The sequence below is a fragment of the Physcomitrium patens genome, chromosome 20, assembly GCF_059467195.1.
Source record: "Physcomitrium patens ecotype Gransden chromosome 20, ASM5946719v1, whole genome shotgun sequence".
NCBI classification, from domain to species: domain Eukaryota; kingdom Viridiplantae; phylum Streptophyta; class Bryopsida; order Funariales; family Funariaceae; genus Physcomitrium; species Physcomitrium patens.
Genome location: NC_143429.1, coordinates 12997091 through 13024659, shown reverse-complemented (window position 1 = coordinate 13024659; position 27569 = coordinate 12997091). Strand labels below are relative to the sequence as shown.

The 27569-nt window shown below is 38.9% G+C and overlaps 5 protein-coding genes and 2 long non-coding RNA genes across 14 annotated transcripts; 4 read left to right on the top strand and 3 right to left on the bottom strand.

Annotated features, from left to right (window-relative positions):
• Positions 1-2057: 2057 nt before the first annotated feature.
• On the bottom strand, positions 2058-2826 carry LOC141044592 (uncharacterized). The gene is made up of 3 exons (XR_012216187.2): positions 2687-2826; positions 2473-2548; positions 2058-2196 (listed from the first exon to the last, which is right to left on the bottom strand). It is a non-coding gene; the product is annotated as an uncharacterized LOC141044592 (long non-coding RNA).
• A 248-nt stretch (positions 2827-3074) lies between these two features.
• On the bottom strand, positions 3075-4781 carry LOC112273241 (nudix hydrolase 1). Its single transcript, XM_024501737.3, has 2 exons — positions 4479-4781; positions 3075-3591 (listed from the first exon to the last, which is right to left on the bottom strand). Exons 1-2 carry the CDS (start codon positions 4606-4608, stop codon positions 3302-3304), a joined length of 420 nt encoding a protein of 139 aa, XP_024357505.1. The 5' UTR covers positions 4609-4781; the 3' UTR covers positions 3075-3301.
• Positions 4782-8638: 3857 nt separating this feature from the next.
• Positions 8639-13220, top strand: LOC112273238 (protein TRIGALACTOSYLDIACYLGLYCEROL 3, chloroplastic). Of its 4 annotated transcripts, none has more exons than XM_090245404.1 (14): positions 8639-8707; positions 8963-9047; positions 9497-9640; positions 9796-9934; positions 10107-10176; positions 10399-10548; positions 10738-10833; positions 11062-11142; positions 11396-11457; positions 11673-11748; positions 11884-11991; positions 12178-12353; positions 12547-12631; positions 12950-13220. In XM_090245404.1, exons 4-14 carry the CDS (start codon positions 9819-9821, stop codon positions 12986-12988), a joined length of 1059 nt encoding a protein of 352 aa, XP_090101530.1. In that variant the 5' UTR covers positions 8639-8707; positions 8963-9047; positions 9497-9640; positions 9796-9818; the 3' UTR covers positions 12989-13220. The 4 variants fall into 4 exon arrangements, with proteins under 4 accessions (XP_090101530.1, XP_024357500.1, XP_024357503.1 ...); XM_024501732.3 differs by having other exon boundaries at positions 9780-9934; XM_024501735.3 differs by lacking the exon at positions 9497-9640.
• Positions 13221-14049: 829 nt separating this feature from the next.
• LOC112273240 (uncharacterized) lies at positions 14050-17121 on the top strand. 3 transcript variants are annotated; one of them, XR_012216186.2, is made up of 7 exons: positions 14087-14247; positions 14805-15014; positions 15299-15748; positions 16006-16228; positions 16341-16436; positions 16612-16723; positions 16851-17121. XR_012216186.2 is itself a non-coding variant. In XM_024501736.3 (6 exons), the coding sequence occupies exons 3-6, from the start codon at positions 15314-15316 to the stop codon at positions 16614-16616; spliced, it is 759 nt and encodes a 252-aa protein (XP_024357504.1). In that variant the 5' UTR covers positions 14050-14247; positions 14805-15014; positions 15299-15313; the 3' UTR covers positions 16617-17121. The 3 variants fall into 3 exon arrangements, 2 of the variants coding, with proteins under 2 accessions (XP_024357504.1, XP_090101531.1); XM_024501736.3 differs by having other exon boundaries at positions 14050-14247; positions 16612-17121; XM_090245405.1 differs by having other exon boundaries at positions 14107-14247; positions 14862-15014; positions 16612-17121.
• Positions 17122-17771: 650 nt separating this feature from the next.
• Positions 17772-20148, top strand: LOC112273237 (uncharacterized). Its single transcript, XM_024501729.3, has 4 exons — positions 17772-17904; positions 18044-18444; positions 18666-18809; positions 18941-20148. The coding sequence occupies exons 2-4, from the start codon at positions 18253-18255 to the stop codon at positions 19751-19753; spliced, it is 1149 nt and encodes a 382-aa protein (XP_024357497.1). The 5' UTR covers positions 17772-17904; positions 18044-18252; the 3' UTR covers positions 19754-20148.
• Positions 20149-24146: 3998 nt separating this feature from the next.
• Positions 24147-26262, bottom strand: LOC149987301 (uncharacterized). 2 transcript variants are annotated; one of them, XR_016499106.1, is made up of 3 exons: positions 26040-26262; positions 25748-25874; positions 24147-25153 (listed from the first exon to the last, which is right to left on the bottom strand). It is a non-coding gene; the product is annotated as an uncharacterized LOC149987301 (long non-coding RNA). The 2 variants fall into 2 exon arrangements; XR_016499105.1 differs by lacking the exon at positions 24147-25153 and adding an exon at positions 25513-25653 and having other exon boundaries at positions 26040-26181.
• On the top strand, positions 26147-27537 carry LOC112273242 (basic blue protein). Of its 2 annotated transcripts, XM_024501739.3 has the most exons (3): positions 26147-26402; positions 26563-26771; positions 26944-27537. In XM_024501739.3, exons 2-3 carry the CDS (start codon positions 26600-26602, stop codon positions 27171-27173), a joined length of 402 nt encoding a protein of 133 aa, XP_024357507.1. In that variant the 5' UTR covers positions 26147-26402; positions 26563-26599; the 3' UTR covers positions 27174-27537. The 2 variants fall into 2 exon arrangements, with proteins under 2 accessions (XP_024357507.1, XP_024357506.1); XM_024501738.3 differs by having other exon boundaries at positions 26147-26771.
• Positions 27538-27569: the final 32 nt, after the last annotated feature.

The following is a 27569-nucleotide window of genomic DNA, read 5'->3' as shown; positions in this document are numbered from 1 at the left end:
ACTAATAATGCTAAAAAAATCATCAAATTGTATTAATCTTTAAATAAATAAAATAAAATATTTTTTAGTAAAAACAATCTTTAAAATAATAGCATTACAATTTTTAAAGCATATTAAAATAATAGGCATTAAAAAAAACAATAAGCCAATAGACCAAAAAAATTCAAAATCACATGTAATCATTTTTTCTTCTTCAATGAATGGATATCCCACCAACAACCACAAAATTAAAGTTGAAGATTCAAAACAAGAATAAAAAAAGATTCTTTACAGATCCACTTTTGAACCCCTAAAATTACATGCAAACATTGCTTTTGTTTTTTTAAATTAATTGCAATTGTTGGTGGAAAAAGTTTCATTTGTATCCCTTCAATATGTGGTAATATTAAGAATATCCCAATATTCTCGATAATTACTCATGTATCCTTGATTTTTCTCATAATTTTAATTGTATCCTTGGACTTGATAGTATATTAAATTAATCTTATTTTAGCTCATTTTGGGGTCCAAACTGCATACCACAAACCAAACCTTGCCATTGCCCCACCGCTACTACTTTTGATCTCTTTGTATGTTGTCCTCCAAGACAGTTCTCTTTTATGGACCACCTAGATGTGGTAAGATAATACTTGTAAAGGCTATTGCTAATAAGTGTTAAGCTAATTTCATCAATGTTAAAGGTCGTGAGCTTTTGACTATGTGGTTTGGAGAGAGCGAGACCAATGTACGAGAAATCTTTGACTAGGCCCAAGAATGAACTCTCCTACTCAAAGAGAAGGCAGCGGCAGTGACACAGGTGGTTTAACAAATCGTGTATTCAACCATTTGCTCATAGAGATAGGCATCATAAATGCAAAGAAAACAATCTTCATTATAGGTGCTACAAATTAACATGATATTATTGACTTTGCCCTATTGCGACCGAGAAGATTGGATCAACTGATCTACATCCCACTTCCCAATGAAGCTTCGATGAAGCTTCGATGAAGCTTCTATGTTACATATCTTCCAAGCATGTTTGTACAGATTGTGCTAAAGAAATCAATCTAGAGGCACTTGGTTGCCACACTATGGACCTTAGTGGTGTTGATATCACCAAAATCTATCAAAGGGCTTGTAAATAAGCAATTTGTGAAAATATTGAAAAAATATGTACATAGACAACTTTGGAGCTTTGCTATTTCAATTAGATTTGCACGTCTTGTTAGTAGATTTGTTGTTGAGATATTAGCAATTTCACACCACCTCAATTCCTAAAATAAATTTTAGATGATCAATGGAATTGGATTTCGAATGCATGTGTGCAGGATATGGAATTCGAAAAAAAACGAACTAAGATCCCGGAAGCAATGGAAGAAGATGATATGGATGAAGTGTCAAAGATCAAAGCAGTGCACAATGAAGAGTCCATGAAATTTGCCCGCAGGAGTGTTACTGATGGCGCCATCAACAAGTACCAAGCTTTTGCCCAAAAAATGCATTGGTTCATATTTTTGTTTTCCACATCGACCAGCCATCACAGGATCAGCACCAGCAGCGGGATTGACAGTGGCAGCGACAGGGTCTAATTCACAGGGGCCCGCCGAAATGTGCATGGCACGCAGTTTGGGCCCAAAAATGAGCTAAAACAAGATTAATCAAATACGCTATCAAGTCCAGGGGTATAATTGAAATTATGAGAAAAATGTAATAAACAAGAATGCAGGGATATTCTTGATATTACCACATATTGGAGGGGTGCAAATGAAATTTTCCCTTAATTGCTCAACTTGAATACTTACAACCTTGTTAAACAATATCTATAGAAAATTCCTCTGGGAGTTGAAATTCTCCTCTCATTACAAAACAAAAATTATTCTCCAGAGAATTTTCACACAAAAAGTCCCCTTTTCTTGTTATTAGATTCTTTCAAATCTGATAACATTACGCACATTATTCCACAAATATTCCCTGTGAACTTTCTTCATATAAAGTCATCCCACAATTCTTTCATGTTGTTCCTTTGGAAAGCCTATCCCTTTGAGTGGATCTATACTAGTTGTAGGATCTGGGCTGTGATGGGATTTTTACATAACTTTGAATTTGGAATTATCTTTCAGTTGCTGGAATTCCTGATCCGAGAATCGTCCCACATTTGCGAATTCATCAGCTTGCAATATCAGCAGCCTTCACAAGGTTCTCACCACAATTGGGTCCCTAATTTCAGATCGGAAAACATGATCAGGTTAATCAAAACTGGGTCCTGGACTCATTTGGAAGGGCTTGAGCTTGAAAGCATTGCCAGATCTCTCAAACTCTACGCATCTCAAGGTGATTAATGAGATTAGGGGGTCGCAAGATAATCCGAGTTTTAAAGAGATTACGGAGCTGGACACTATGTTTTTCCTGACTTCGAAAACAGTTGTGATGCCGAAAGAGATGCGAATAGATTCCAAGAGGTGTGCAGAGAGGCACTGGAGATTGGTCTGAGACCTGAGGTGGGATTTGTAGGAGAAGATTCACACTTTCCCTCTGTGCTTGGCACCTCTCCTTTACGTGTTAAAAGCAGCTGCACAGATTGTATCACTGAGTTGAAACTAGTTGAAAAATACCTATCAGAAGTGTCCTATTCTGGCACACCTAAGTATTACACTACATTTCTAAGAGATTACATTACACTACATTTCTAAGAGACGTTCAGAAATACCTTGTGGCTGGGGATGCTGATGGAGGCACTAAACGTAAGTCACACCATGAATGGTAGTATTTCTCCTGAACGAATAGATGATTTGGTCTACTACGTTTCAAATTTATTAACAAACAAAAACTGATCAAAATCGGATTATGGCAAATGGCAAACATGATTGCTGAAAACTCTAGCCAACACCTTACTTGCAAGGTGGTCGCGTATGTTATGAGTCTCGCCAGTACGGAATTTACTACCACTAGAGGGATGTCTGGAGGTTGCGAAGGGCGTAATTTTGACAGATTTGCTGCTCTACATAGGCAGAATTGACAAAATTCTCAAAACCAGCAGAGTTTTCCTACCCGCTCATGGACTACAAACAAGAAAGAAAACACTTCACATCACTCAATCAAACGAAAGCTGCGAGTCATTGATTGCTTGATATCTCAAAACACAGTTCAACTTTAGAATTGCCGGTCGTTTAATGTGCGTCCATAATAGAGACCAATTCAGTGAGCAACGGTAACTGGTGCTATCAAAAAAACTAATGCAACATACCAAATAGCGGGATGAGATTTCTATATGGGAAAAACAAAATCAAGCAAGAAAAGCACTAGCTTAATCAAATGCCTCCCGCTATGAAAGTTTATAGCCGCTCTCGACAAGAGATTGTAAAGGACGAAACACAGGCAGTGGAACGTTGGGCCACTCCACCCATTCCCACCCGTCGCATTTTTCTGGTTCTAGGTTCTCTGGCAGAGCATTGGGATCACTTAGCTCGCCACGCATGAATATTGTGATATAGTGACTCGGCCTTTTCTCATCCCGCATCACTGTGTTCACCACATGCGCAAACTTGACATTGACGATGGACAGCCCCGTTTCTTCCATTACTTCCCTTGCGGCACACTCTTCCCAGGTTTCCCCTGCCACATTCATCAGCGCGTTTAGTAGAGGCTCTCAATGAAACCATAGATGCTTCAATTACAACCAGCGGGACGACTTCAATGCGTTTTGTCAAATTGGTTCAGGAAACGAATTCATGATAGCATGAGGATGTTCGTAAGAAGTGCCTTACAGTAAAGGGTGCATCATCATTTCAAAAAAAGAGTGAGCAAAACATGTGTAAATCTAAAAAGTATTTATGGGTTGTGCCTATGTTGACAATAAGACCCACACACAGTATCATTTCAACATTATTGCAGGAGAACAATTGCTGACAACAATAGCAGAGTAGGCCTAGTAAAACGAACTGTCAAGCACAAGATAGGCCAAACATAGCTGCATATGAACACTTCCAAAGAAGAGAACCCTCAAAAAGAATTTCAGAACAGCAACTCATCAACTTAACACAATGCCCTACAATTGACCAAATACGAACCAAGAGGATAAATTTTAATGATAAACTACAATGACAAACACCATAGACTGCCACTTGAAAAGTAGACTCAACAATCTTCTTTTTCAAAGTCACACACCACCATATCACAGACACCACAGCCTAGAGAGGGCAACAGTTCCAACAGCCGCTCACGACCCAGACACAAGAATCTGCAGGTCCGATTCCGCCAGCGACCTCCTCTCCGCACAACGACAACCTTCGAGCACATTCCCAGCTGCAAAGAGTGCCACTCCAAGAATCCCAAAAGCACAAAAATAGAAACACTTCCCACAGATTCTTCCGAAAGATGAACACAATCTCCAAGACAAAACTATCAAAAGTTGCCAATGCGTCAAACCATCACCCAACACCGAACCCACAAACCACAGAAAAGGCAACGAGGTGGGTACACGACGAGAAAAGCAGAATTACCAAAATCGAGATGACCTCCCGGCAGCGCGTAAGTGCCATCGCCGATGGAGGAGCGCCGTCTGCCAATCAACACGCGGGATCCTTTGCAAATCAACACCCCAACTCCCACTCTGGGCACAGGCTCCGCCATCGCAGCAGCTATTACCCTCTAGACTAGAGCTGCTGCTGCTGCTGCTTGCACAGTGTGCCACTCTTCACTGTGGTATCTCTCTTGCTCTGCTGCCTCTGCCTCGGACTGGTACTCCCTCGCTCCCTCGCCGTCGCTGCGCCCTCATTCCCGCAGCCCTCGTTCTCGGCTTGGCTGCGCAGGGAATACGCTTCCTTCCGCCATCGCTCCCGGGCTAACGAAGGGTGCACGATGACAGATTCTGTTTGGAATGTGCTCTGTTCGAGCCCGTTCAGTTCTGCCTGGAATTGTCGGATTAACAAATTTGTTTATGTCCATAAATGATGGAAGGTTTTTTTTGTAATATGATATTCTCATTCATTACATTGCAAGATACAAGAAATTTTGATTTAGATAATTTTAAAATCGGCATCGCATCTAATTTGAAGTTATATATCATTTTTTTAATTTTATTTTTTTATAGATGATTATTTAGATAAATTTAGAAAATTGTCAAATTAACCCAAGCATTTACTAAATTTATCCATTCATTCTAACTATCACCAAAAAAAAATCTTCAATGTTGGATATGGATTGGTCAAAAACTAATGAAAAAAAATGGTTGGATCTTCAATAAATGATGATGGGTGGGTCGATTTAGTAAATGCCTAGTTCAATTTAATAATTTCATATATTACTTTCAATTTGAAATACTACAGAACTAAAATTCCTAACAAGTAGAATAAATAAATATATTTTTATATATATCAAAAAATAATAAATACCAAAAATTACATACATAAGAATGTGTAAAAATAATAGTTAGTTGCACTTCTGTTACGTCATGTATCATAAATCTTGCAAACTTCAAAACAATTAATTGATATAATAAACAAAATGTTCATATTGATGTAGTATTTTTATAGAATGTCTTCACATTAATGTTGTTGTGTTGTAACACGACTACATGGTGAAAATATAATAAAAAATAAATTTCTAATTAATATTTAATCATCTTGGTTCAATAATAATTAAAGATATTTAAACATTGATTTTATAAAAAAACATCTTAATTTATTTTCTTGTCTTAATAGCTAGTAGATTGAAAGCTGGTTAGTAATTTTACCTTTTAGGCTATAGAAATTCTATTATTGCCTTAGAAAGGACATAAATTAGTAAGATTAGGTTAAAAGAGGTAAATAATTAGTATGATTGATACTAGGATTAAGTTGAGGGTAGGGTTGGACTAAAAAACCCCTAGGATAGGTTAGATTGATACTCAAGGGTCGACCATTTGTGGAACAAGGTTAAAATCAGACCTCTAGCCATTAAAATGACCGCCTAAGACAAAACAAAGAGACATTTGAAGATCGGAATTTAGAGTTAGTGAGTTAGCTTCAAGCTTATTCGAAAGGTGTAAAACTTATTTTCAAAGGGTTTGGAATAACTTTGCAATTGTTGTGCAAAGTTAGGGTTTGTATTGGTGATTTGGGATTCATACAATACAATTAGGGCTAGCACTCTTGATTAGTTTGTGCAATTGGTGTTACATCTATGGTTCAAACTTTGAAAGTACTTGGTTGATTAGGTGTGTTAAGAATGTATAAAATTTTGTGTTAATCTAACAATGCAATGGGGAGATATTTGGATTTTGGTACAAGAAGGTATTAGAAGTTGGCAATTTGGAGTTGGGTAGGATTTTTGTGATATCTGGAGATCTACTAGCCAGATCAAGGTGAAATTTGGCATAGTCATAGAAGACATCAATATTAAGCTATATAGTAATTTTGAGTTGAAGTTAACAGTTGGAGAAGGAGAAATTGCTATTGGAACATTTGCATCAACTTTCAAGTTGGAGGCTAAGTGATATCAATGCGGTTTTTGGGCTTTTTCTCACAATTTGGTTTCTTGGATATTTGTAAAACATGACTTCACCTTCTACAACCAAGTACTTGGTGCATTCTAAAAGAAGACAACACATATTACGACAAATAAATTAGAAGCAATGAAGCTATACAATATCTGTCTCAATTGCCAATTTTAATAAGAAAAAACTTTGAACTGCATTTTAAAAATATATTATGAAATTTAAAGTTCAAAATTTGAAGCTTTAGCTTAGGGATTTTATATAAATTGAAGTAGGTTTTATAACCAAATTCCAATCAATTTAACTTTTTCTAATGCCGACTTTAATTACAACTCTAGATATTTTTGTATACATGTGTTTAGACACAAGTCCCTGATGTAAACAACAATACAAGTACAAAATTTGTAAAAAATTCAAGCATATGAGAACATTGTAAATTTTTCTTAAACAAAAAAAATTAAATCATCTTAAATACTTTGCATGTATATTTTAAAACTGTATTTTATACAAAACACATATACATTACCACATCTATAGAACTTATGCTTTTCGTCCAAATAAAATAATTATATTTTTAATGATAATGTTTGGTATATAAAAATATAAAAATAAAATGTGAAATGTCAAGTACTTGGTTGTGGAAGGTGAAGTCATGTTTTACAATAATAAATTTCATCTAAATAATAAATTTCATCTAAATATTTTTTATGTCACAAATTAACAATAATTTAAATGAACAGGGTCTACTCTTTGCATTGAGAAGTATACAATTATTGGTGCATGTAATATACATAATAAAAATAAATAAAAAATAAGAATTAATATGTAAAAACATCAAATTTTAATTAATGGATTTATTATTATTATTACTATTTTGTATGTATGGTTCTTATTTGAATTATTTTACTAAAATGGTTGAAAGAATGCTACATCAACCAATTATAATCATTTACAAAAATTTCATCTAAATATAAAGTTATTTATCTTATTCTTTTTTTTGAAGTAGTTGAATATTAATTATTTTTTAGTTATAAGATTTTCAATAACATTTTTTTATCAATGAATTTTATACATAAAATTCTTGACTTAACATTTGAATAAAAAAAAATGTAATTAGGTTGCTCTCTAGTCAAAATTTCCACTTCAACAATTTACACAGTAAAATTATCTAACAAAAAATATAATTTTATTGTAAAATTCTACAAAAATATATAGTAAGTAGTATTTAATTCCCAATTATTTTTGATTGAACCATTGAACATTGTGTTTTATTTTTAAAGAATCATATGCATTCTTTCACCAAAATAATAAGTGTTTCTTTGTATGTTTCTTTTCGTAGTTTTTTTATTTTTTAGTTTAAAAATAAAAGAGTAATATATTTTTAATATAATCCAAATAGTATTTTTTCAACATTCTTGTTTAATCTTATGGATCTGTCTAAATATGTGTAAAAATTATAACTATTTTAAAACATTGAGTCATTAAACATATGTTATTTCTAGAACTTTTAAAACTTCTAAAAACTAACCAAATTGATTGTTTAACTGATAATCTTCGTAAATTATTGTTATAATAAAATTCATAATATTGAATCAATCTAATTTTAATGAATATTATTAATTGAATAAAACTTTTCAAAATGTTTTTAAAGAATTCAAAATCATGGAAGCCAAATTGTTTTTTAAACTTTTAATACTGAGTACAATTTTCATTTTATATATATATATATATATATATATATATATATATGTAATTTTTTGTGTTGATATTTGTTTTTTAAAAAACGAGCAATATGCTGACATGGCATTCTAGAACTCCCTTCGCACACTCTAAAAGAAGGAAACCCAGCGAATGCGATCTCGACACGTGACGTCCACCCATTTGAAAACCCGCCTCGTGCGGCCACGCAGTCGAGACAAGTTACGAGCGGAACCGTCGCGACGCAGGAGACGAGGAAGTGGGTGAATTACAACCAGATCCGTCGTGGGGTTCACAAGGCTGGAGCCATCCACCTCGGCGACGGATTCCACCCGGAGCATGTCGTCTTCTCCGTCAACCGATCCGGGGTCATCCATTTGGGCTAGCAGAGGAGGAGGAGCACGAGGAGGATGACGATGGAGTGAGTTGATTGAATGAATGCGAGGAGTAAGTGCGAGGAGGAGGAGGAGGAGGAGCATTGTATTGTTTTGTTTTGTTTTGGGGGGGTTCTGATTGATTCTTCTTCTTCGCCAATCTTCCGCACGGAGTGAGGGAGAGGTGAGCGTCGGATAAGCACAACCAGGAGAGACTGACCAGTCTTGGGTTCCAACGTGTAGTCTCTCTCTTTGTGTGTGTGTGTGTGTGTTCAATGTGTTGGTGTTGTTGTGGTGTTTCAGGGATCTGAATTGTGCCCAGTCTTTTTTTTAAGTTTCCACAAGGGACGCCATCTGATTGCTGATTATTATTATTATTATTATTATTATTATTATTGTTTTCTTGTTTTGAAGGAATTGAGGATTTTGTGAGATGCAGGAGTGGCGGGGAAGGAAAAATATTTCGGACAGAAGCTTTTTTGCTGGTGTGCAATTGAAGTCGTAGGCGATTCTTGGTGGACTTGGTATTGTTCCCCCACCTCTTGTTTCTGTTTTTTATTATTTATTTATTTATTTTGTGTTTTTTTTGTGTGTGTGTGTTTTATTTTTTATTTTTTATTGCGAGGAATTTTTGTTACGCATGAACAGGGGCATCTGAATTGGTCGATGGAATTCCCTGGATCATGTCTTACGGAAAGAAAGAATGAAAGAAAAATGAAAAAAAGAAGTGGAAAAAAATTATTAGTTTTTGTCCTAGAATTTTAAAACCAATGGTTTCCGAAAGAGGGCTGTTGATTTCGGCTACGGCAGACGTGTTGAAACATAGATGTTTTAGGGTAGAGCATCTCTAACTCTGAGCGAACGAGCTTATTTCACCCTTTAGCTACTGGGATCGCTTCATGACCTTGGTCCACACGGATAGGGTTTGTTGTAGTGGACGTAAAGTTTGATATTTTCTGCTCTCGTCCGGCAGATTTTTTTGAATAATACGTATTTCGAGTCACGGAAGTCTGAGGGTGTAGCTTTTCTTACACAATTTTGGAGCCATTTTCGGAGAACTGTGGAGCTCTGCGCTAGACTATATTTCATTGCAAGAATGAGGAGAAACTGTTAACAGGTTCCTGAATTCCCTTCATTCGGTAGCTGCTCAGAACGCCACTAAATTGTCAAATACCCGAGTTCGTGTTATTTCCTTCATCAAGTTGTCTATAGCTGAACTTTTGTGCGAGCCCTTGAACTGACTTAATATATTCCAGAACGTGCGAGTTGCAGACTATTGCTCTGCGTTTGGCACAATGATGGCGGTGGCACACGCACCTGTTGGTGTCGCCACGACTGTTGGAACAATTTCCAGTTCTGTACGACGGCGGTCCGGGTTTGGACAGTTTGCCGTAAGATGTGAGATGGAAAGGTCAGTTTACTAGACGCTTAAGCAATTGGTAGAATTCATGCAGTGGTATGGAAGATTAGTGTAAAGCAGAAACTTATACCGGTTTTCACATTAAACTATCTTTCTCTGACTCACTGCCTTCTAATATGTACAAATTCTCAGCTCAGCTTACTAGAATTTCTTGGGAGACTAGGGTGGTTGCAGAAACGGCTACACGCACTACAGGCGGCAACATGGAGCCCGGTAGGTGGAAAGAGATTCAGGTGCACATTTATTTTCCCCATTGTGAAACTCTTTTATATTTAGATCAGTTGTACATGCACATTTTCTCATAATTTAAGATGTATGATTTTTTTGAAACTGCATGATTCCGAGTCGCAGATGCTGGTGCGAGTACTTAACCACAGTCTGTATTTGTAGTTAGAGACTAATGATGCAGTAGCAAGAGAATGCCTTAAATTAACACGTTTACATATGAATTGTAGAGCCAGCATCATTCGTCTGTAAATGTTGGTGATGCGGCAATACCAAGAACCAAACGTGCTGCGGATGAAGATGCGGAGGTTTTAATTGAATGTCGTAATGTTTACAAATCTTTCGGCGAGAAGCATATTTTGCAAGGTGCTAGCTTTAAGGTAAGTTGATTCCTTCTATGTAACTGTGAGTAAGTGTCTTGTGCAATGGTATTTTAGTCTAGATGTTGATACACACGGAATACTAGCCCTAATTCTTTTAAACTCGCAGTAGTTTCAGTATGCACAACTCAGTCAATGTCACTGGCTAATCATTCGGTTGTTCCCACTCTAATTTTTCGTGGCTTTCAGATACGACATGGAGAAGCAGTGGGCATTATTGGCCCTTCTGGCACAGGCAAATCTACTATCCTTCGCATCATTGCTGGACTGCTTGCTCCAGATAAGGTGAACAGTCTAATGATATGCTCAAGCTATACAAAGCGGGTTTCGAATTTTATGCTTAGCTCAGAAGTTCTGATGTATTGGCGATTTTCTTTCTCAATGTCAATGAATGTTACTTGTTTTTCTAACTTATTTCTCTGTTTATTTGGTCGTTGGGAGCACGTAGTATTTATTCTGACTTTTCTAAATGCAAGTGACAGTAGTAATAGTGTTTCGTTTCTTTGCTTTTAGGGAGAGGTATATATACGCGGAAGGAAAAGAGTTGGTCTGGCAAGTATGGATGAAGATTCGTTTGGCCTTCGAATTGGTTTGGTGAGGACACAAACTCCTTGATTTGGTTCTGTTTGGTAACCTGGCAAGATTATATCACGCCTGACCAAGCGCATTGATCTGCCATTGTTTCTACTTTGCTTAATAATATGTAAGAATTTGATTGGACCCGCGGCCTGCGAAGAGAGCTGCGTCCTCGGGATCTTTTGGAAAAAGAGTAAACATATATGTTACAATTTTTAGCTTAAAGTGCTGTGTGCTTGTCTCATTTCTTCAATTTTAATATCCTATGCAGGTATTTCAGAGTGCAGCATTATTTGATTCGTTAACCGTCCGAGAAAATGTTGGATTTATGCTGTACGTATCCGCTCCCGAAGCACCATGTATTGGCTTCATGAGATTTTATATAAAAGAATATGGGGCTACACTTTGACTTCAGAGCAGAATTGGATACCCTTGGCAATGGGTGAATCTTGTAGTGCAGTAGCTTCTTCCCTGCTTTTTTATAAACGTGGTTTTCTTATCAATATCTTTGCCGACTAGTCCCTGTCCTTGCATCGACTTCTGTGCAGATATGAACATTCCAAGTTGTCTAATGAGAGAATAGCTGAACTAGTTCGAGAAAGCTTAGCAGCTGTTGGTTTGAAGGTATGAATACACGAAACTTATTTTGATTCTAAGGATTGGGGGCTAGAAGCAAAGTTTTCCAAGAGTCAGTTAGGCGTACTTCGGTCCAGCCACTATTTTTTGTGTGGCGCTGATTCTACACTTCTTCTGTGCTAGGGTGTCGAAGAGCGACTACCATCTGAGTTATCAGGAGGTATGAAGAAGAGGGTAGCTCTAGCCCGTGCCATTATCTCTGACGGCAAGCCAGGATGCACGGAGGAAGAGGTATGGAGAATATCCATTTATAGGCTTTAATTTTTCTTGGTTCGTATGCTTATTACTTGCATTCGGACACACGAGTTGAGCGTAGATGCTAATGATGGACGTCTGCTTGGTTCTTAATTGTTGTGAGGCTTGTGAGATTTATTAAGAAAGTTTTTCACGACTGTGAAGGGAATTGGTTGACTGCAGTTGGTTATGTATGACGAGCCTACGGCAGGACTGGACCCAATTGCTTCGACAGTTGTTGAGGACTTGATTCGATCAGTTCACATAAATGGTAATGATGCTCAAGGAAAGCCTGGAACCATATCCTCTTACGTCGTTGTAACTCATCAACATAGCACCATTCGTCGAGCTGTTGATAGGTACAGTTTCAGTCCCTTCGGAGCACACTGTTCTTTCTAATGAATGGATCAAGTTCCTTTCGCATGATTTGATGAAAGACCAACATTTCCTTTCAGTTATGGTACTTTAACTTTGATGAAGACGGTATTTGTTAATTGTGTTTATGGGAAGAATTAGACGCTTTTGTGGTAACTTACGGTTTGGTGTTTGCAGAATATTGTTCTTACACGAAGGGAAAGTGGTTTGGGAAGGCCCAACTGCCGAGTTTGATACGTCTACAAATCCTATTGTTCGCCAGGTAACTGTTGGGGTTCTACCACTGATAACATAGACTTATTGTTTTGTTGATGACGCTTTCCGTTCGAAATTGACGGTAGTTCGTAAATATCATATGGTTTCTTTCTTTCTTTCTAACCCGCTTGCACGATAGACGTTACATTGAATTGGCAGGCCATTGAGCATTGCATTTAGGTGAAGTTGATGCGCCTATCTTTAATCTTGGACTAAGTTCCAAGTTTATGCTTAGTCCAGTTGAGAAAATATGGTTTTGTGACTGACATCTTGTTGTTGTTGTTGTTGTTGTTGTTGTTGTTTATTTTTATTTTTGCTTGTGCAGTTTGCAGATGGCAGCTTACTTGGTCCAATTCGGTATTAAGATTCAGAATGTTAAGTGACTCTTTGTTTCGGCTAATGAATTGCTCGCCAGTGTTACTTATTGTATATAGGTGCTCTAAGTATGAGCTTGAGAGCTTGAGATGCTACCAGATTTTGGTTTGCAGTTTATTTGATTCAACCTTCTACCTAAAGGTTTGAAGGTTCAATTTGAAACACATTGTTGTTCTTATTAATACTAAGACTTGTCACATCATTCGAGCTTACAAAACCAATATTCTTTTCGTCTATTCCGAGCCATTCAATTCAGTTCTTTAAAGTAGGTTCCCAGCACCAAACTGTTTATGATTTTCATCACGAACATACTGATACTCGTTCCCTCCGAATAATCTCCCTCCAACATTGGATACTGCATAATGTAGGGAAATCCGTGCAGGAACTCTTGTTTATCCCTCAGAAGGTCACGCTAAGCCATTGAAGATTTTTGTGTGGACGCAGAGTATCCAAACCAAATCATGGATAGAGTAGGGGTCGTTTAGAGCGTTTATTTCAATGAAGAACTCGTTGGAGCCAGTCATACTCAAACTCACGAGTCAAGTGTGAGCAGTAGTCTTAGCTCTGAATATGCAACTCCTGTTACAACCACCACAGAAGACATGGTGCATTAGTTAAACATCAGAGGTACAAAGAACGACAGCCTGTTGTGAAATTAGTTGGTTATCTCAACACAAACGTTTTTGCCTAGAGCGTTATCCTTTAAGCCCCATGTTCTCAAAACTCAAACGTAAGGGCACCGGTGAACTGGATGGTCGAAGAAGAAACTGGAGAATTCACAGAGCACTGTTCTTATGCATGAGGGAAGAAGAATAAGAAGAAGAATAATAAGTTGCAAATTGTACAGAAAAAGGTAGTTTTTGTTTCTAAAGTTCTGAAAAATGAATTCGTGTGTAGTAAAAGGACTTTTAAGCCGCATTCGACTGCGGTTCTAAAACCAGTAAACTGCAGCGGGAAGTGGGAAATTCTAGTTCTCTGAGACTCCCTTTTCACACAGGCAACCACCGTTAAGACGGAGGCATGACATGCAAGACCTCGAGGAGGAGGGAGGTGGGGTGGGGCGGGGGGGGGACTCTTGTTGCGTTGAAGCGAAGCCCAAGTTGGAGCTACTACTACACCCCATGCCATGCACTCCGCAATCCATCATCCATTCCTGAATGACACCGTTCGGATTTCTTCCCGCAGGGACGGCACCGCCACCCTCCTCAACTGCTCCAGCACCGAACGCGATTTCTTCTTATGCCGCTGGTGAGGACCCATCTGCAACCTTTTCCCCTAGCCAAATTTTATTGCAATTACGTCTTGATTTGTAATTTGTATTTCTCTTTTTTGAGTTGTTAAGTAGAATTCCTCTGGCATGTGTGGTGGGAAGTCTGGAGGACTGATCGCAATCGAAATGGTTTTTCTTTTTTTCTTTTTTTGTTGCGCTGAATTTGAGTTTTGGTTGGGGAATCGGAGGTTCTGGTGACTGAGATCATGTATTGAGTCTATGAGCGTGAGTGGGAGAGGTCGAAGTTTTTTGGAGAGGGGGATCTGTTTTGGGTTTTGAACTCCCTCCCCCCTGTGCTTCTCCTTTAGGTGATCGCCCATGATTTTCTATCTTCGGACGGTCGTTGGTGAATTAATTTCACTACTGTTTTGTAGTGTATTATTTGGATATGGTTGATGTGAGGCTCTTTTCATGGGCTCGGTTTGTGGATTTTCGAAGGGAGTGTGGCAGAAGTTTCTTAGATGGAGGAGGCGATCGTGTCATAAAAATTCGCCTCGCATCTTACATGTGCTTCAATCTTCTTGGTTGATATCAGGTGGAACTGTACTGCTCGCTCTAAAATTGGGTACCTCTGTTCTTGATCAATTTTTAGAGCCACTGCGGTGATATCGTCCTGGCGCATAGGTGCTCCTTTTGATGATTTGGTTCATCGTATTTTGAGACCTATAAGGCTCAATTATGATCAGGGAGGGAAAAACAGCGCAACCAGACGGACTAACCCTATCAATATTCAGTTTACAGCCAGGTTAGTTACTGGAAGATGCAACCTTTTCCATATCACGTTCAAGTAAACCTAGCGACTGTTTCTCGTCCTTTTTTCATTCTAAAGTCATTATATTAATATCCCCAATTGACAAATGATCTAAATTTACAATTACCCAATTCTCGAGTCATAGAAGTGTCCGCACCAGAATTGTGTTTTTCTAATTTCACCCTGTTCTCTGCTGTTTGTCCGACTCAAATTTTTGTTTCACGTATTCCTGCAACTCGAGCACTGAATTACGCCCTCTAAATTGCACATTCGGGCAGGATTTGTCGTAAGCCATGGTGAGGGTGAAAGGAGGAGAGTGGGGGCATGTGCTGGTAGTGAAGGAGCCTGCAAAGCATGGCATGGCATGGCATGTGAAGTGCACACACTGTGGTAAAGTATTCCAAGGGAATGCCATGCGCATCAGATCGCACTTGCTTGGACATCCTGAGAAAGTGTCGGGGTGCCCAGCATGTCCGGCAGAGGCTCGGGAAGAGCTTCGGCTGAGTTATCTAGCTAAATCTCAAGTTGAGCGGAAGAATCGTCAGAACCGAAGCTTTAAGGCATCTCGAACCTCACACCAACGCCGGAAAGATGCTCAGCAGGGAGACCCAATGCTCGATCCGAAGCACACGGAGGAAAAACTCGCCGTGGAGCAAGCTCTGAGAAACATGGCTTTTCAAGCTGGATTACCTGTGAACTATGTAAACCACTCGGCAATCAAGTCAACGGTAAGGCCTTTGCCCCCATTAGAGCAACTTGAGGAAGGTTTAGGGCTCTTTGGATAAGAGAAAGGATATTTGGATTTTTGCACAACATATAAAGTTCAGAATATTTTATTCTAATAATACACTTTCTTATATTACTTGCTGTAGGGTAGTGGCTATTTTTTAACTAAGATATTCCAGCTGTCATGCTGCACAGTATTCTTTTTTGCATTTTTTCATCGTTTGAATTCCTCTAAAACCAGCTATGACGATGTCCGCAGGTGTCGGATACAGGTGATCTTGCAGATCTGGATTTTTTTCTTGATGGCTTTGGAATCCGGGCAGAAACGATCGGTAAGATAAAGGAGATGGGCTTCACTGGCAAAACATTCATGTCAAATGTTGATGAGCTCCTCACACTTCTTGATTCCATTAAGCAGCATTGTCATTTAACACTTGGAGAGGAATGGGGCATTAAGGGCGCTGCAAAGAAGTGGCAAAAAGGTGACAACTCAATACGATACCCTGTATTATAGTTGATATTATTTCAAACAAATCTATTTCCTTCTCTTATAAACCTTTTAGTTTAATTCTTACATCCCAATATGCTCCACAGGACATGGAATAATAAATTCCCAAACAGAACTCGAGAAGTGGCCGGATCCAGAATTCAAGTCGGCACCTGGGTGCAAGGAGGAAGTTTTGAGTCTTCGTGTGTATACTGCACCTGATCTTTTCTTGAATTGCGTCTGGCCTTCCGGAATGGAAAGTTATACTTTTTTTTTCATCCGAGACTTTTTTTTCAAGCTAGTAATATTGTTCGATCTGTAATTCAGTTTTTGAGAATAATTAACATCTTTATGACAAGGCCTGTGGTTTGTATGCAGCTTAAACCTCGCTTCACAAGAATACATGTGCAAAGTTTACAGAAAGGTTGGGAGGATGTGATATCTCGAAGGAATGTGAATATTTGAGTTGGTTGAAGACCAATTTTCAAATGTACGTCATGAGATTATGAGACATGTTCTATACTTAGTATTTGTAAATTATATGCCAGGGGAATGTGATTCAATTTTGCACTGTCGGAAAGCTCCATGTATTAACGTATAATTTTCGGTTGGTACAGATGTAGCAGTAGTAGAGATTTTAAAAGTGTAGGTGAGCTGGAGTGGTAGATGTGAAATTTAGCATTACTGGAATTCGGGTGAGGTGAAACCAAAAAGTTCTACTGTAGAAATCATAATCTGTAATTGTTAGAGGTATGTTGAGGTTGTGAAAATCAGCTGTAGCCAAACTTGTAGACAGGTGCAGACTTGGGAACCATTGTAACATACTCATTGGCTATATATGTAGCTAACCATCCTATCGCAGTAAAGGAGTTGCTTGATTATGGGAAATTGTTATATCATCACATCGTCATAAGTTTATGTTGAACTTTCAGGTTTGAATGTTCTTTGCAGCTATAAGTAATGAATGCACCTCGCTCCAAGAGATTACTCGATTGCTTCTTCATGCTGTCCAACTTCCTCTGGTTATTAGACCATGGAATATGATCTAAACCTTAGACCCTGGCCGATTATGCACTGTTGGAAAGTAACAACTACAGTTTGCGTCGTCCTGGCTTTTACGATTTCTGAGGGCCGTAACGTTCAATGTTTTTTTCACTCGTCCACAACCTCTCTCTGACACTAGATGTGTTTCTGTTCACTGAAGCTATCCAGGGTTTATATTTTTAATTTGTTTTCTTTTTTATATTCTGATTAAAAGTACCCAGAGAGAAAATTTGACGTGAACATCCTGGCATCAGCTGTATTTCTTAAGTTAACGTATCCGCTTCTGCCTCATCTCAGATATTGCCTTCGATAATACAAAAGACAGAAATTGTTCTAAAATTGGATTCCGCGTTTGAAATTTTATTCTGGAATGTGGGCATCTCTCTCGGTAGATCTGTTGCTAGAGGTAAATCAGCTACGGAAATCCTGATCAAGGACATTTAGCCCTAAATCTTTGGAAGGTCCACTATCTTCGTCCCTCCCCTCTTTTACGCGTGAACCCTTACTCATGACTTTCCTTGTTACTGGTTCCCCACCTGCAACCTTTGTGCATCTTTCGATTCACCATAACAAAGCTCCGATTTGTCGTTAGAAAAGTTTGGATCCCTCAAGGCTAGGTTAAAATTGGTATGTACACCACTTCTCGTTCTTTAGCTCCTGGGGGAAATTTTTGAGCAGTCTTCTTTTTCTGAATCACCTTGTCCGTGTTAAACATTTACCTGCTAGGGTTTGGGCTTACCGATTGTACATGTTGTGATTGCCGTAGATTCACAGCGAGGCATCGTGCGTGCTTACTCGTGTATGATTTTCAATACCACCGACTGGCAGCTTGATCCATCTCTTTCAATGCGTTTCAGTTCCTTTGGATGGTACAGATCCTGCCTTCATCGCACCGCCCAGGGATTTCTTAGTCTGCAGTGCAGTCACATGGTTGGGCTTGAGGATCTTTTCACATGATGCACATTTCACAAGGTTATGGCAGTAGCTATGAATCTTTGGAGGGGCACTACAAAGACGTCCCGTGCGAAGCTCCCAGCTCCACGGTTGAAGCTTTCGTTCTTAATTCTTTGCATTTGCGCGTCATTGGTGCCCGTCATTTACGTTCAGTACCACAAGATTTCCTATTTTTTGCGACCACTTTGGGATACTCCTCCGAAGCCCTTCCATGTACACTTCGCCCACCTTCACTTGTCATTTCATTCTTTAACTTATTCCAGCTTCGATGTCGACCCAGAGCAGCTAGTCTCTGCCAGTACGCTTGGGTGATTTGCTTCAGGTAGGATGGAAATGATAACGCTTCAGAACCCGTGGCTATAATCTTACGTGTGCATCAAGGATGATTCATATGTTGGTTAGTTTTCTGAAAGATTTGAGTAATCCCTCTGCAGGTTATTCCCCACTATTACGCGGAAGGCCTCTCCACACCCGAACTATGTAAGATCCATGGCTGGACTCCGCGGGAGACACCACTCCGCGTGTTCGATGCCGTCATTTTCAGCAACGAGGTTGACTTGCTTGAAATTAGAATGCGAGTACGTCAAAGCTCTAAATTTTTCTTCCAGACCCAAAAGTTGCAGCACAATCTCACATTAGTTTTACATTTTACGAAATGCGGTTGGCTTCTAATTCGATTGACGATCTAAGAATTGGTTTATAATTGCAGGAGCTCATGCCCATAGTAACCAAGTTTCTCGTCTTAGAATCTAACGCAACTTTCACGGGCCAGCGAAAATCCCTCATCTTCAAACAGCATAAGGAGACCCGATTCAAGTTCATCCACAGCCAGCTCCTCCACTTCTTCCTCCCCAGCCGCCCTTTCATACCCAACGAAGATCCCTTCATCAATGAGTGCTATCAAAGAGACGCTATGATTGGCGCCCTAATCCTCGCAGGCATAGAGGACGGCGACCTTCTCATCACCGCTGACGTCGACGAGATCCCCTCTGCTCACACAATTAATCTTCTCCAAAACTGCGACGGGTACCCTCCTATCATGCACCTCCAGCTACGAAACTATCTCTACTCATTTGAGTTTCTGGTTGATAATAACTCCTGGCGATCAAATGTGGAAATTTTTTATAAGAATTCCACGAAGTATGAGCACATTCGGAAGACGGACTATCTCCTGGCAGATGCGGGCTGGCACTGCAGTTTCTGCTTCCGACATATCCGAGACTTTGTCTTCAAAATGCAAGCTTACTCGCATGCTGACCGTGTGAGATATGCTTCTTTCCTGGATCCTAAGCGGATTCAGAACCTTATATGTAAGGGGAGTGACCTTTTTGATATGCTTCCGGAGGAATATACATTCCAGGAGCTCATTAGCAAGATGGGCTCAATTGCGCGTTCATTTTCTGGAGTACACTTGCCAAAGTATTTGTTAGAAAATATAGAGGCCTACAAGTACCTGTTGCCCGGAAATTGCAGACGTGAGCCAGACCCTGTCCGCTCCTTCAGCTATGGGGGTTTGCAGTGAGCGCTGTGCATGGAGTTGGTAGAGGGTTTAAGGTTCATCTACAGAACAGGTTCACCTGTAGGGTTTTCGGCTACCAATTTCGTAAACACAAATACATGTTTTAGAGTTTCGTGATGGTTTCCAGAGACTTCCACGGAACGCTCCATCTCCCTCTCTTGGAGAATTGTAACATAGTGGATCCGAGATGCAGAGTCTACAGCTGTTAGCTTACGAGTGAATCCAATTTGAGGAGCTAGAGAAGAATGAACATAACCAGGTGCAACTTAAGACCTGCCAACTACTCGAACTGTCAGTCAAACAGTGGTCGTTCACGTGGACAATTCTTAATGCTTTGATGTATCACACAACCAACACTACACTACTTGAGGTAATCTTTGAACTTGAGTTTGGCATTATTATCTCTCGAGTGTGTTTCTTCTAAATCGTATTAGATTTCCAAGTGTGCGACTTTGTCCATACCTTTCCTCCCCCCATATCATGCATCGAACACAGCTGCATGGTTTTAGTGGTTTTTGCTCTGTGGTTCTGTGTCTTATCAGCTTGAAATTTTCTGCACATGAAGCAGATCCGCACGCATTGTAGCGTCTGTCAAAACTTACAAGGAGAGTTCATCTTAGAAAATCAGATAATGTTGTTGGTCCCTAATTACACGAATATACTGCTCATGAAATCATACATCCGTGCAGTGGATTTGTGATATTGGTGATGTTCCACAGTTTTTAAGTGCCTGAGTCATGCTCCTTTCATCGAGACATAGTTCTTATCATTTCGATTTTCGAGGTAGAGTATGAAAACAATCGGATTGCACGTGTTGATTTACTGAGTGTACGAAAGATACATCGAGGTGATTGTTTTAGTTTCTACCCTTCTGAAAGTCCAGAAAAGTCGAGATCTCTGACAGTGAAATTCTTATTATTCTGGATTTTGTCTGCATTGCTGTGCCTTTTATTTGACTGCCCTTCTTCACTGCAGACTGGTCGAAGTCACACGTTTTCTATGCATTTGTGGGTAAATTATTTGATGTACCGAAACTACAGGTCTAGGGTATGGGGTTGAAACAGTGGCATTCCCCTACATGAAGCAGTGTCTTCTGATGCCAACTTGTCATGTCTCAATTGTATTGCATATGTGTGATAACAACTTTTATCACAGCTGCAGATTTCAACTGTTACTTGTAACTTGGAGTACTTTCGACTCCTGTCATGTTTGTTATTTTGTGCACTGATTGAGTGATAATGAAACATTCCCTCGTGACGATCACATTGATTGTTAACAATTGGGTACAATGTGGATTTCTAGCTTATTGCGGCTTCTGTGCATTGGTAGTTGAGGAATGACGAGGTATTCGGTGAACCCAGTGGGTCCGCTGCTAAACGAAGAGAGGTTGGCCATAATTAGGGTAGAGGGTTCTTTTTTATTTATGTTGTGCGGAACCATTATGAATTAACGTTTTGCTAATACATATGTAAGTTTCTTTTTGTGGTAATTACCCTACGTATAAAGACTATTTTCAAGACTCTAATTTTAGAAAAAAGCATGGAAAAGAGTCACTGGATTGGAATTGAAATCAAGGTGGTATGATCTTAAAAGGAGGAAGGAAGAGATGTCGTTGCTTGTGATTGCTTAAATGTTGACCTAAACGTCTCTTTGACTCATATCTTCTTTCTTTTATTACAAGTGATTAAAGGTCAGTTTTCTAATTTCTGATCAATCTTCAACTAATTATCTTTTTCTTATGACATAGCTGTATTGCTTACCAATTCATCTCAATGATTTATAATTTCTAATATTGTTGTGTACAACCTCATTTGCCTCTATTGCAATGCTTGAAAATTTTAAAACATCATGAAAAAAATTCATCTACTAATTTTTTAACTTATTTCTTGACTTAGGTGTAATATTATGCACTCCTAGACATTTTTTGTATTAGTGGTTGTTTTATTGTTTTTCTTTATAACCTCTCTTCATGTTTTAGGCATTTGTACTATATTTTATATTTCTTTTATGTTATATAGAAGAATTTGTGTTGATTTTTGTATTTCTTTTGATTCTTATTATACCTTTTTGGATTGTGTTCTTTTGTGTGTTTTGTTTCTTCTTTGTAACAAGCATAAAATTATCCACATTTACATTAAATTGTTGCTTGCCTGTGATATTATTTTTGTAAATATTTGTTATTGTTGCTAATCAATTTAGGATTTTCATTTTTTAATAAATTTAACAAGTGTTTGATAGTCTTAACTTTCATGTGATAAATCTAGACAATACATATATCTATCTGTTTTTAAGTAATAGTCTACACAAATGTTCTATTTGTTTTATTTTTTTTTTGTTAATAATTAACAACTCAAAAAGAGATCCCATTTCTATTCTTTATAAAGAAATAAAAATAAAAAATATATATTAATTTTTTGCATCAACCTTTTTTAATTTTATTTATATCTTCTCTTTTTAATTGTTGATGTTGTTTGCCATAGACTAGTTAATTATTCTGAATTCATTGTGCACCTATTTTAGTAAAATTCATGTAAAAATTCTAGTTTGATGTTATATTATAGTAGTAACAAAATGATCATAGTCTAAGGGTTGTTCTTGCATTGTACATGTTCTTATATGAAATCTACATAAGTTGAAGAGTTGTAAGTTTTGGTAGTTTTAAAAGATAATAAAATGATTTTAAAAATTATCTTTCTATTAAAAAAAATTATTGTTATTATATTGCCCACTTCTTCTTTTTTTTTAAATTAAATAAATTGTTGTTTGAAAGTTGACTTGAAGGATTTGCTTCCTACATATGTAGTTATCACCACATATTTCTTAAGAATAAAATATTCTTGCTTTATTATTTTATTTTTAATTCCAATAAATTAATTAATATTTTTTAATAACAAACCTCTAAAGATTTGTAGACACCTTTCTTGCAACTCTCCTCTTGGCATTGCTTTACAACTATTAGTTATCCATCACTATTAAGTAAAAATTGTTGTCCAAATCCTATGACACCAAATGCTAGCAAAATCATGATCTTAATGTAAATCATGTATTAGATTGACCTCCAAATCTCCAAAATCATAATGACAAGCTAAAAATTTCATTCAACAAATGAAAATGAATATCATATTAAAAAAAAGGGGAATGTTGAATAGACCCAAATGTTTACTAAATTGATCAATCCATGATGAAGAATATGATAACCATGATGAATGTGGTTGGTTTTCATTGGTTTTGGATCCAATAGTAAAGAAATGAATGTAGAAGATTTTTTTTTTTTTTTTTTTTTTTTAATAATGGTTAGGATGAGTGGGTCAATTTAGTAAAAGCCTAGGTTTATTTAACATTCCTGTAAAAAAAAATCCAACAACCCATTCTGCAAGTTGTGAGTAGTATGTGCTACAACCCTAAAGCACTCTTTTAAGCACACCATCGCTCTCCACAACAAAAGTCACCTTTGTCTCCTTAAGCTAAGAATCATGGCCAGCTTTTATTCTCTTGTGGGGGTGCAAGCAAGCAAGCAAGCAAATGGAAGCACAACATGCCAAGTCAGAGGAGGTAGAAAAATTAACTCAAGGCCACATGCACAACTCTGAAGAGAAATCCACACAATTGACGTGGATTCCGGTGCCTGTCAATGGGCCTCCAACACCATCACCACCCACCACGCACATGTGCTGACTGGCAACTCTGCCAAGTCCCCCTCCGACATGGTTTCAGAGTCAATACAGACCCCATTTCAAGCTATGAAAACAAAAATAAAGGGAGGTTTTTATGCCCCACTGTGGAAAAAGCTTACCTCTTGCACAGTTTCAGCAATGAATTGAAGCCATAGAATTGGCTTTGAGAAACAGTGATACTCTTTCCGAAGTGGAATTTTGGAGAGAGGCCAATTCTGTGGGTTCTTTCCACTATATATTTTTTATTTGTTTGATGGATGTGTGGTATGAAATAGGAGGTTGCACGGTGAGTGATCAATTTCAGAAAGAAAGAAAGAAAACACAAATAAACAAACAATAAACAAGAGGAGATTTTTCTTGGATGTGAATCAATGAAAGTTTTCATGTTTGTTTGCTCTTAAATGCTCATCAAATGTAGGGCAAGAATATTGTCTGAGAGATGCTCTTGAAATTATTGAAGGGTAAAAAAATTACTTGCTAAACTTGATAAAGAGTTGTGGAAAATACTGGAATCAAAAGAAGAAAAGAAATGAATACGGAACAATCTGGAAGAAGATTATTTACTTTTCAAAGCATTCTGGATTTCAATGCTAGAAATGCAACTCGAGTCGATGTCAATTAAGTCGCCGTTTCTTCTTCCGCTTGACATCGGAACAGTCCACTCACGACATAAAAGCACAACACAAAATGTCGTAACACTAAGAACAAAAAACAAAAACAAAAACAAAACTGCAAAATGGTGACAGTGTCCGATTCAGGTTGTGGACCCACAAATGGCATGATTGATCCTCTCCTTAGGAAGGTCGTGTAAGTTTTCTTTACAAAGCTACTCTTAATTTTTACAAGAATGTGTTTGTGTTGGCCTGTCTTGTTAGTTTATATATATATATATATATATATCAGGCCCTGCAAGTATTGATGTTGAGAAAGAAGAAGAGGATGGTGCTGTCGGCTGCAGAGCTTGCACTTCCCGTCATCTCCATCATCCTCTGGCATGCTCCACGTTGAGCACGTTCCTGGGCCCATCGAGCTCCATCTTGCACTCACAACCCGACGCATGCCTGCGCTGCCTTCACCCACCTTGAAGCACGTCAAGGCTCCTCAAAGCTGATGCTCCTGCATGGCACCAACTCGAATCTAGAGCCTGTGCTTGTGGCTTTCACACTCGCACCATCTGCACCAAGCGAGTTTTCACAAATCTTGTCTGACACTTAAACAGCCCCAAGCGCAGTTGCCAAGTCGGTTGATCACTTGCTCTCAGCATGGTTACCGATCCGAGGCATGATCGAGATCAACCATGTCTGGAAGCACAATTTGGAGAAGGTTTCAGCCGGTGGGTCTTGCGTTTTGTTTAGAGGTTTTAGCTTCTCCAACAGGGAGTTTTTGTGTCGACTCTAACTCACTTGCGGTGTCTACTTGGTTGAGCAAGTGAACTTCATAAAACTTGCTTTTGATAACTTAAAACTAGAGCTTGCTTTTGAGGTGAAACCTGGTGCTCAGTCTTGTTTCCCTTTGCTTCTGCTTCTTGTGGGTTGTAGATTATGTGAAAACATGGCTTGGGTCTAGTACACGTAAATCTGAAAACAGTTCAACAATGCATCGTGTTCTTCTTTTTCCTAGTTTCGAGAAATTGACCCTCCGACATGCACCAACTGCTGGTGGAGAGCCTCTTCATACCCACTGCTTTGACGAGATACTGGTGTGAGCACGGAGACAAACAAACGGAAACCTGAATGCACATTAAAAAAAATTATAAGTTACACACTATATTTACATTCGATTGATATCAACTCATATTTTATATGGTAATAAAACTCGCATTTCTAGCAATAAGACAATCTTTAAATTTAAAAAAAACAAAACAAAAAAAACAAAAAAAACAATGCTACATTTCAGTTTTAAGTAATTGATGTCCAACAAATTCACATCTGTAAAACATTCATTGGTCTGACGATCCTTCACTCAAAAACTACCATAAAAATTCATCAGAATAACATAAATCGGTTGTAATGATACAAAATCTAAGAAATCGAGAAGCGTTATCCAAATAATGACATGTAAAACTTCATGTTATTCAATAATCCATTTGGTGCTTTAACCATTTCATTTTCTATAAAGCTCTAACCGACGCAGCAGCCTTGTGAGTCATTCTGATAGCTTCTCTCCCAAAACAGGTTTCCGAGTTCCTAAAGCTATGGCAATTTCCTTCAACTCTGTCGAAAATCACCACTGCAATCAGACTCATCGTGGTTAGAATACAAGCTTGCACTTAGAATGGTTTCCTAAGATGAGAGAAACTCTTGAGAGTTGGTAAGAATTTTACCAGGGACGTCGGCGGTGAGTCAAGTTGAATCCATAACACAAAACTGCAACTTCTGATCATCGACCAACTCTTTATTTCGAAAAGACGAAGAAGAAGAAGAAGAAGAAGAAGAAGCAAAGTCAAGCTGCTGCAGTGAACCACAGTATAATGTCAGAGAAAAATGTCAAGTTCTGTTGGAGCAACGAAACAACCACTGAGAGGGAAAAAGAGAGTGGCGCAGAGGAACTTTAACGCCGACTGAAGGCAGCGAAAGGTGAAAACAGAACAAGGTTTGAAACATGGACGGAGCTACCCGGAAGACAGGCACGGCGATGGAGATCCAAGGACGACGATGAGCAACGACAGTGGGTGCCATATAAGAACAGCTGATCGTGTGTCATTCTTCCACCCTCCCGCTTCTCGCATTCAATGCCCCACTGGGCCACTGCTTTTATGAATCCATGCTTAGCCCTCCATCCTCCTCCTCCGTGCCTCCTCCTCACCACCATCATCTTCCCCACCTCGCTCCTCCTCATTACGCGACCCTGCAGTCACTGGACCTTTATAACTCCACAGTCAGGTCCAGTCTCTGGCAGTGTTTTAAGGCAGATGATAGCTGGCTGCTGTTCTACTACTCGAGGACCCTCTGCCTGCAAACTGATAGCTGGTCGTCCTGGTACTAGTAGTTGTCTTAAACTGCCTCTACGAAATTCGCATCCGCTTCGTTTTGAGCACTTGTGTCTGATTTCCATGTGTACCCAGTTCTTTTTGAATGTTTCATCCTGTTAGCGTATCTCAACAGCTAGTGTGGGTCCATTGCGCTCATTGTATTGTAGAGCGAGGTTGCGAAGTTCATTGGGCCAGGGAAGTGGCATGGCAATGGCAGTGTGGGTAGTGATTCTGGTGGCGCTGTCTGTTGCGTCGTTGGCTGATGCTGGTGCCCAGCCGGTTGGCAAAGAGTACGAGGTGAAGTGGGACTTCCCCACTGGAGATAAGTTTTTCAGTGCCATCCAGGGGAAGACATACTTAGTCGGCGACACTCTTAGTAACCTCTATCTCCCTCTCTGCTTCCTATGGTTGTGTTGATAACAGCGAGAATCACTATTGACAGTTTCGAATGCTGCAATGCGTTGCGTATCGTGCGTTTTCTTGTGGTTTTTCGGTGAGAGTTACTGAGGGACGAGTAAATGGGGGGTGGTGGTGATTGGTGTTGCCAGAGTTCAAGTACATGCAAGAGTTGCACAACGTGGTGAAGGTGGGGACCTTCGATGACTTCAACCAGTGCACCACAACCAAGGTCCTGAGTCCCGAATTCGCCGATGGCGACACCTCCATGTTGCTGGACAAGCCCGGCGTCCACTACTTCATCTGCTCTATCCCCGGCCACTGCTCTGATGGCATGAAGATCAAGGTGCTCGCGGTGAATCGGCCCCGTAAGTTGATGTGATCTCAACTTGCGACACTCAAAACTTTGCTGCTTCGTTACCAAAATGGATGAGATATTGAAACCAAACAAGCGAACACCAGTGTTACAACCATCACCGGCATGAATCTAGATGAGTGTGACTACAAATTGTGTGGTCCGAGTTTGTGTCGGCGTAATTTCTCACACCAGAGAGCTCCTAATTCTATCGTTTTGTTGTTTTAGACAGTTCATCGAAAGCACATTCACCTTTGAGTACCACTGAACCTGGAGTATATGGGTATAATAGTTATTATGATGATAGCAGCAAGTGCGGACACGACAAGCTGATGCTAGTTGCACTTTGTGACTTCCCGCAGTAATAACAATAACACCGAAAAATGACAAATCGTCTACAAAGAGGTCGTGAAATGAATTCTA